We start from the raw sequence: 10,257 nt of genomic DNA, 5'->3' as shown, positions 1-10,257 counted from the left end.
CTTTGGTGGGGGTTGCTGGGTAGGTTATTGAAAGGTGTATGATAATGTGTATATGCGCAATTGTGCATAATGGCTATTAGATTGAGCAACCTATATGATAGTGGTCGAAATGTCATAATTATTGATGGTATGACGAACTCCTACCCGCTCTACAATGTACACAAGTACACACAAACAAGGAAAAGTCATTTACAATATTTTTTAAGCGGAGGGCTACAGTATAAATCGGTCTGATGGCCATAAATGCGAATATCAGTCATGACATTCTAATGGTCGTGTGCATTCGTCAGAATCGTATCATGCACCGAGTCCATTGGAACAAGTAGCTGTACTGAAGCAGTGTGTTACTCGGTGGTCGTTTCGAAAATGCTATCAGTCAATTTTGCCATCGTGACGCTACGCAATGCGTACTATCAACTTTTATTGTACTCGTTGATTGACATGACCCCACAAGAATAGACCAACGGTAAAGGAATACTATAATAAAAAACAATCTATAAACAAAAGCTCAACGAATAATGCCCGCCGACACTCCTGAGTGTAACTAGAGCCGTTTTCGAATTCGTTAACCTCCAAATTTCAGTGCGACCTGGCAGCTGATTGTCTGCAAATATATGACGGTAATATTTCCAGCTTAATCATTAACTGGATCGACACGACTAACGTAAGAGTCCGTTTAGATGCAGGCCAAACTAAAGTCAACCGTAAGCATGATTCCCACTGCCCTCACTCGTACAATCAGTTGATTCGATTCAGATTTAATTTGACAAATGTAATTGACAAGTTACTGACGCAGTAAGTGTATCATATTCCCCAACACATATATTTTATCTCCATAAATTCGTCCAAAGCACACGTCGATCCTTCTCTGCCTAATCCAGATTCCTTGAATCCCCCAAAAGGAGCCTCCGGAACACTGAACAGGCCTTCATTAATTCCAACAATACCAGTTTCCAATTTTTCTGCAATTCTCCAGCACTGGCTGACGTCACCCGAGAACAGGTAGCTCGCCAAGCCAGTATCTGTGTTATTTGCTATGGACAATGCCTCCTCCTCGGTGTCAAATTTGTATATTGGGGCGAGCGGCCCGAATGTTTCCTCGTTGAAACATTTCATTGAGGTCTTGACGCTTGTAATCAACGTTGGTTCGAACATATTTCTACCCACTGCTTGACCACCGGTAACCAATGTAGCACCGTTATCAATTGCATCCTTAACCTGATCAGACACCTTTCGCAAGCCTGCTTCGTTGATCAATGGGCCGATGGTGGTGGTAGGTTTCATGCCATCACCCAGTACCAATTCTTTTTCCATGGCATCTTTCAAAGCAGCAACGAACTTGTCGTGAATACCGGACTGTACTAGAATTCTATTTGAGCACACGCATGTCTGGCCAGAATATCGGAACTTGGAAGCCATGACTCCTTGGACGGCCTTCTGCAAGTCACAAGAATCGAATACGAGGAGTGGCGCTAAGCCGCCAAGTTCTAACGCGACTTTCTTCACCGTTGAAGCCGCATGCTTCAGGATAATTTTCCCAGTGTCCGTCGATCCAGTGAAAGAGACTGCTGCAACCAACGGATGAGTACATAAAACGGTCCCGACTTGCGCGACATTGGCGCGGGATGTCGGTATCACATTAAAAACGCCAGGTGGAATCCCCGCCTGCTGCCCAAGGCGCGCCAGTGCGAGTGCCGAAAAGGGTGCTTCTTCTGAAGGCTTCAACACAACTGTACAGCCAGCCGCTAGTGCGGCGCAAGCCTTTCTCGTAGCCATGGCCGCGGGAAAATTCCATGGCGTTATCATCGACACTACACCTATCGGCTGTTTGATAGTCATCATTCGCTTTGACGGATGCGGACTGGGTACAGTGATTCCATAGGTTCTTCTCCCTTCTTCCAAGCACCACTCAACAAAACTTGCAGCGTACGCGATCTCCCCGATAGATTGTGCTAAAGGCTTTCCATTTTCTAAAGTTATCAATTCGCCAAGTGCTTGCTTCTCAGAAAGGATTAAATCCGTCCATTTGCTAAATATGACGGCTCTTTCCCTGGCTGTTAAACCTTTCCATGCAACGAACGCCTTGCTCGCTGCTTCAATTGCCGTTTTTGTCAATGCTTCATCACAATTGGCTGCCTTTCCTATCACTTCACCGGAAAATGGATTCGTCACTTCAAAGGTGGTTGCCGTTGGGCACCATACGCCGTTGATATACGCTTTATCCGTAATGTAGGAAGACATAGCTGCTTTCTATCGCGTTACGTATGCTAACACCACCAGTAAAACCTTTCTAATTATATTTCTGCGGAGTCATTCCAGCGTGACGCCTCATTGTTTGCATTATTGCCGCATCGGAGTTGCTGACAATATTCAGTTTGCTTAATTCCATAGCGAGGACTAATGGAGTTCAATAAAAAAGAGAGAGGATAATGGAACCGCAATGTCGCAACGTGCAACGTCCATACGTCATGTTGTACAACGTAAGCGTCGTCGTGTTATATGACCGTATGTGTCGCAATGGGATTGCTGTTTTGATGTAACTAACTATAGACTGTTGGACGGTAGTCGATGCCGATTACTTTCATTAGCGCATGCTGTTCCTGAAATCGTCGATAATAATATTCGATCTTATTTCACTTTTTTCACATAAATGACAGATGTAGGCTACTTACATTGATTAGAGTCATTAGACTATATCATCATGTTCGTATCCCGCAAATCAAACCACAACGAATCACCTCACACGTGACAGGCAGGTCATTGAGTCACCTTAAAGAAAACTGTAAGTCAATAAGTTCCATTTTTATAGAGCAAGTTTGATACTACGCATAAGAAGAAACGGGATGGTACATCACCACGAAAGGATATTGCATATCTATATAGGAGGGAAGAAATCAAAGAACAGCCTGAGCAACAAATTACTTTTATGTAGCTGAAAGTTTATGAACTTGGTTGCATGATGTGAATAGCTTTACTCGGCTTGGTGATACTGTAAATATGATGAGGAATGATGGCATGGTACTTCAGCGGATCTCAACAATTTTTGGCTTACGGCACCCTGCATACTACCAGAATATTTGGCGGCACCCACAGTCATACAGAGGTTGAGATGGCCTCTGACAAACGACTTCTACCTTTTCGAAGTACTCAGATAGGCTTTGCCTGCTTTCTCTTCGTACCCGAGCGGTTACGTTACTACTTCCGATCCTACTTGAACATTTTTAGCCAAAACTACATACTTTCCATAATTCTGATTTTAAAGAGTAGAGAATGTAGTTTCGGGATAATCAGTTCGATCACTTTTACGAGTGGAATTACGATAGAAACGAGTGAAATAACCTCTTTTTCACGGTAACTGAGTCTATTTTCGAAGATTCCATCTATTCGTGGTGTCATTAGGGATCTGTTTTCGTAGCTTGTGTTGTAGATAAATCAATTAGTTTGCGGTCCAAGACACCTCCATTGTTATGAGCACCGCAACATGATTTCAATCATTTATAATAATATGTCGCGAATATGCACCCAGCAATGTCCAAGGTATTACCTTCCAGAAGTACGTGACCCTTCGACCAAATCTACTTCATGAAAGTTCTTATTTGATTACTTCCCAGACCTTTCATTTTCTACTTCCACGTGAAGTAGTTTTGACTTTTTTTGGATGTCGCTACTTCTACTTCTAACTGAGTGAGTGCTGACTAATTCACTACCTCTTCAGTCAAACCAAAATGTTTCTGTATTAAATTAAACACAGTTTCCGCACACACTTTGATTTACAAATTTAGACTTTACGCACTCTTAGCGAATAGAGTGTCATCAAAGGGTGGCACATGAGAACGGGACTTAACTAAGAATTATATCGCGGCCATAAATCCTACTTGCCCAAGTGCGTACCTTCCTACGTGCATGCTTAATTTGGATTAAATTGTTTTACTGGATTTATACCGCGGTATAAGTCTGAGGTAGGTTTTGGTTTCGCGTGCAATGGGTGTATATTCACGGATGGAAATGCGTACTCTTTCGCTAAGAGCGTCCCTGAGACTTCGAAGTGCGCGGTGGTATTTGCTAAGATTTGTCTGACCATAGTGTCCTATATGGTGTGGACTCAGCATGCTTGAACGGCTCACTGCATTTGGGCTACGTCACACTTTCCATTTGACCACGACCATTTTTGACCGCCTTCCCGATCGCTAAATTTGATAAAACGGGTATCAATGAAACGCTGCTGCTGTACTGATTATGAAGTCATAAATTTTGCTCTGCTGATGTTCCTGGAACCCTCCAAAATGAGCCTCGAATTTTGCATTGTGAGTTGTTGTTGTTTGTTGTATCCATGGTGTTTATAGACTACTGTCGTGGTCAATTACACCATGCCGATATTCTTCATTTTTATTCGGTAGCTGCCAAATTGTAGCACGGTCTACGTCTAGACCAGGGGTCGCCAACTCAAAATAGGTCGCGGGCCACTTTTCCAAATTCCTGGAGGCCGCGGGCCGCATGACATCAATATCGATATAAAAGTAGGCAACGCAGTTCAACAACCACGTCTGATAACTCTACGTTATTACAACGCTGTGCTTTCTAACATAGGCGACGGTTATAGTCACCACAAAAGAACTAATATTTTATTGAACAAACACAAATACAACAAAAGGTATCATGATCATCAATGTCATTATATTTTGGACTATGAGCTGTACACGATACCTGACAATGACAACACTCTTGAGCCGCTAAAACAGGGGTGGCCAACATTTTTGTAATTCACGGCCGCATTTCGCGTACTCATGTAGCCTGCGGCCGCATACCGGTGGTTAGTCGTGATAAACTAGCTGGGGCCAAATACCCACGTTATCATGTCCATGTCCATTGCCGGTACACTCCGAACTAATCTATATGCACATATCGGCTTACTATGCGCACCAAATCGTTAGTAGTTACGTTGTAAATAGCCACAGAGAACCAATCTGTGGTCGCGCTAAGCGCGAAAAATTTTTCATGTTCATGAGTGAATTTCGTCAATAAATATTAGTATAGTTTCACATATTACTATAAAATATTTATCCTTTCTCGGCCAATGTGATCAGATTCCCAGATACAGCTGATGCAGGGGGTATCTGCGAAAACTTAGGGTTGCTATTACAAGTGTCGACAGCCGCATAATTTTCCTTCTACTGCTGCAGATTGGCCACCCATGGATTGAAGAATCAATATTGGGGTTAGCTATACACGGTAGGCCTACTTGCTAGACAACTATCTCCTCGTAAAGCATTGTCTTTTGGAGCGCCCGAAGTCGTTTTGCAGGCGTCTCGGTCTTGGCAGTGGTGGGCCATTGCACGTCAAGGCAATATGCCCATTCGTACCAGCAAATTCTTCATCCATGGAATGATATTACCATGCCGAAGCCGTATCAACTAGTGAGTAATAGTGATAGTGGGCACATAGAATGGCTCACTTTGAAAAACAACAACATTATGTTTCAACTGAAATCAATTCTAGCGTTTCAACATGATTTACTAAGCGTTTTTCTGAATTTTTTTCAAATCAGGTCGCGGGCCGCAAAATAGGACCTCGCGGGCCGCATGCGGCCCGCGGGCCGCGTGTTGGAGACCCCTGGTCTAGACTTTTTACAAGACACCGGTTACACGGATGAGATGGCGAGGAGGGGCCTCCAACACTTAGGTAGGAATTCTGAAGTCGACCTCGGTCGGACTCGACGGGTGCCTTTATTTTGTCCTAGGAAACTTATGACACTTATGGAAACTTATGAAACTTATGAAAACTTATGAAACTTATGAAGCTTATGAAACTTATGAAACTTATGGAAACTTATGTAAACTTATTAAACAGAATTTGAAATTGCCTCAACGGATCGGTGATCCGCCAAATGAGTGCTACTTATTGAGTAGTGATCGATTTTGACGACGGATTTCGTTTCTGCCTTTACCCTACCAGTTTACCAGGGCTGGATATTGGTACTGGTGCTACACGCCTGTGACTGGACTGCCAGGAGACAACGAGACTAGACTCATTAGAGGTTTAACCAGAGCAACGATGGATGGCAATGGGCAGTTGTGCATCAGCGATTATTGGTCGATGGGTGGTGATTCTACCTACATATAATTTTTAAAATCATAATCATTGGGAACGATAAGTGACAACATATTCATATGTCGTATATGAGTATATCTAGGACCGTAACTGCCGCACCCCAAACCCCCCAATTGGGGGGGGGGGGGCGAGCTCAAAGGGGGCCCAAAATTATTTCGTGAATTAACATAAGTTATAGAGTATTTTTTGAAAATTTATGCAGCTTTTTCAAAATTTTTCGCGCTCGGCGCGATTTCAAGTTGCCGAATATCTTCATTATTGGATACTCTTCACCCAAGAAAAAATACGCAAGATCCATAGAAATGGGCATATCGGCATTGGCCATTACCGCGCCACGACGCACCAAGATATAAAGTTTTAGGCAATATAACATGCGACCCAAAGAGGTGTGCCAGAACGATCGGTAGCGAGAAAACCTTGGCGGAAAAGGACTGCGCTTATGCTGATACCTATAGGTTTAATTGTCCATAGGCGCCTAAATGACTGGCGACGAATGTTACTGTCTTGGCAATCCGAACCTCGTCGCAAGACAAATACCATCTCGCACTGAAAAATTAGGCTATATGCCGGTGAAGAAATATCAATTTGAAATCGTGTGCGTCTTTTAGTTTAGTACGTTTATGCGATTGTTCATTCTATGATATTGCTGAGGTCACGAAATAACATCATGAAACGAAGTCATACCAACGGGTCTGCCCGCCCGAAGATGTTTAATTATTATTTAGGGGTCCTACAGTTTCCAAGACACCTCAGTCAGCTCTACCGGTAAATCTGATTACGCGAGCAGAGAGGACCGGAAATTGATAGCAATATATATGCAATTCCCGATCTTATTGACCGATTTTATGATGATTAATCGAAAATTTTCGCGCTTGGCGCGTGCTCACTGAAGGGTACAACTAATTTCGTGGTAAAAGCGAACAACGTGATGGGGGGAGGAGTCAGTTTATCACCCTATGGGAGCCCAAGAGCCAAGTATTTTGGGGGCCTGATGAAGTGCTGTTTCGTTGCTGCCAACAGGCATACGCCCGGAGATGTTTAATTATTATTATGGAGTGGTCCTACCTTCAAACACCCATCACTCCGCTCTACCGGTAAATCTGATTACGTGAGCAGAGAGAGGATAAAAATTGATAGCAATATATATGAAATTATCGATCATATTGACCGACTCAATAATGAATTATACAATTTTCTCGCGCTCCGCGCGGTTAGCCGGGAAAATGTCAGTCAATAAACGAACACCCAATAAAGATGATAAGTAGCGGTAAACTGCGAATAGCCTGAGGGGGGGTCTGGCGGGCTTCGCCCCCCAGAGGCCCGTTTTATCACCCTATGGGGGCCCAAGACCAACGTTTTGGGGGGGGGCTGGCGAAGTGCTGTTACGGCCCTGAGTATATCACGACTTAACGAGTATTTTCAATAATATCGAGAACCGAAAAGGTTGTCTTAACGATTTAACTGGAAGCATAGCTTATCCAAATACTTGAGTGGCATTGACGTCGACTATTATTTCAAAGTTACCAATTCAGCGTCAATCGGCAAACGCGACTGTGTCGCAATCTTCATATGCTAACGCACGACTCGATTTGATTGCTGCGCGGGAAAAGTTCAAGATTGTGCAATGTGCACAATATCTCAGATGCGCTGGTAGACGTCACATTGTTTTGATGTACTCTCTGTTCTTCACAACAGATTATATAAAAATGCTAACTCTCCAGACGCGAAGCTTTAATTCTTCCACAATTACGAACAATGTTTATGTAAATTTCGATGTTAATTTAGGAGAATACCAGATACCCAAATTCCGATATAATTGTCTACTTGGAGCGAAATGCTGGTAATCTTCTAATTTATTTCTGATATTTTTGAATACTTTACAATTTTGAATTTAATCTACTTCTGGTTTTCCGGAAAATACTACAGAACTGTATAGTATAAAACGAACCGAGCTTGCTGTACGGACATTTGTCATTCTCGTGCTTATAACAAAGAGCTCTGACTTGGTATGAACTGAACTTATCTCAATTTCCAACTGGTCGCGAAAATTTTCCGAGTTATCCTACTTCACATTGACAACGCCCACGGTTTCACTTGACATTCGAAATAAATTTAAGCAAAGTAAAGGTGAATGAGTCCAGTATAATTCACGGTAATAAATTTTATTTCCAGTCAGTTTTATAATATAAGATAAAGCGGGTGTACTGAACTCTCACCATTGCACTAAGTAGCATTGGTGTGCGCGATGCCATGCGTTCATATCAAACATCGACACAGCACATATATATGCGATGACAATAAGGTACGGTACGACATATCATTGCGATTGTTGCTATACAATGTTCTTTTCAATTCTCTACTAGCTGCTGACGATTACCCCTGACGCGTTTCAGCCGAAAATATTCGGGTTCATTTCAATAGGAAGATATTCTTAAATTGTATATTGAACGGCTCTTCCTCCAAGAGTCTCTTTATCTTCATAAGTTGCCATAGGTTTCACAAGATTTCATAAGTTCCATAAGTTTTCATAAGTTTCATAAGTTCCATAAGTTTTCATAAGTTTCATAAGTTTCCATAAGTTTCATAAGTTTCATAAGTTCCCATAAGTTTTCATAAGTGTCATCAGTTTCAATTAAGTTTCGTAAGTTTCCATAAGTGTCATAAGTTTCCTAACACAAAATAAAGGCACTCGACTCGAACCCACAACCCATTGCTGTTGCAGCTGTGGATTATATAACACTACGCTATCTCGCCACACATGGTGATCGATTCGGCATTGCTGCGCAACAAGGCTGTCTAGTTCTTTCTCCTGAGCTTCATTCTCGTTTTGCCAGACAGAATAGCTGCGTCACAATGCTGAACACGATCACAATGCAAAATTCAAGGCTGATTTTGGGGTGTTTCAGAACTATGAGCAGAATAAGATTTATATTTTCGTAATCAGTGCATCAACAGCTTTCCATTGATTCGCGTTTTATCAAATTTCGCGATTGGGAAGCCGGTCAAGAATGGCCGTAAAATTGCCTTTGGCCAAACGGAAAGTGTGACGTAATACAAATGGAGTGAGCCGTTCAATCTCGCTATAGCCACACCATACATGACACTATGGTTTGACAATAAATAGTGTGTCCTCTGCAGCATCGACTATGTAATCATTGCATTGACGAGACCAAGCATGATCGCTGCTAATGAATGCAGATTGCAGAGCACAGGGCTGAGTATGGACCGGAGGCGGAACGGATATCCGACTGAATATTCTTATTTTAGGCCGGACCCGGATCAGTACTTTTTCTGTTACGGCCGGAGTCGGATCGGAGCGGGATCACTACTTTTCATGACAGTTTTACCCTCTTCCACCCTATAATCAATAGTTAAAGTGGAACATTCAGGAAATAAACCACATGCTAAAGGCGTGCACGAATGCCGAACGCCTCCCCATGCAGACGGTGTATAGCACGCGTGGGAATAGCCATACCTTTACGGTTGCATTTAATACAAAGGGTGCTTTAAAACAATTTGTTCAAAACATGTTTCAAACAGTGCATTAAACAATGGCCTTTTTAGTTAAAAAATTATGCCATAATTATGTAAATACTTTCCAAAAAACATGTTGTATGAGCCTACGGACAATTACCACCCGATATACCGATATACCACCCGACGTGTATCTATACGGCAGTGGTCGGGAACCTTTTTCGACCGAAGAGCCATATTGGCCCAATATTTTCAATTACAACTCCCAAAGAGCCATACATGTTAAACAACTGTTACGTCACAATTGAACAACCGTGACATATTGCTAGCACTAATTGTCTAATACATATGATTCGTATAGTGGGCGTCATATTTTTCTGTCCACATGAGTGGGTGGAGCCAAACATGGTCACTACAGCAGTACATACCCAGCGTTTGTTACGTCTGTGACGTGGCGTTAGGGGAGGCAAGCGAGGCAGTGCCTCACATGTCGTCTGGGATGAGTGAAGGAAAATTGTGAGCCCTTAAATGGTTGTTGGTCCAAGGATTAGCAACAAAAACTCCAATAACTCCGCATCTACTGGTTGGAATTGAGTCAAATTTGTTTCGCATCGTCTTTGAAGACAGCTCAACAATTTCATGGGGTTGACTGAAATATTTTTAATTTTGTTTTTA

General features: G+C 42.5%; 1 protein-coding gene across 1 annotated transcript; it reads right to left on the bottom strand.

Moving 5' to 3' along the window:
• Positions 1-742: 742 nt before the first annotated feature.
• LOC145456033 (succinate-semialdehyde dehydrogenase, mitochondrial-like) lies at positions 743-2,374 on the bottom strand. The gene has a single exon (XM_080334066.1). It carries the CDS (start codon positions 2,239-2,241, stop codon positions 805-807), a length of 1,437 nt encoding a protein of 478 aa, XP_080190192.1. The 5' UTR covers positions 2,242-2,374; the 3' UTR covers positions 743-804.
• Positions 2,375-10,257: the final 7,883 nt, after the last annotated feature.

Source organism: Botryllus schlosseri, chromosome 2 (genome assembly GCF_051294905.1).
Source record: "Botryllus schlosseri isolate E-star chromosome 2, Bs_hap1, whole genome shotgun sequence".
In the NCBI taxonomy this organism is placed as follows: domain Eukaryota; kingdom Metazoa; phylum Chordata; class Ascidiacea; order Stolidobranchia; family Styelidae; genus Botryllus; species Botryllus schlosseri.
Note: the sequence above shows the minus strand (reverse complement) of the source record. Positions and strands in the feature narration are given on the sequence as shown.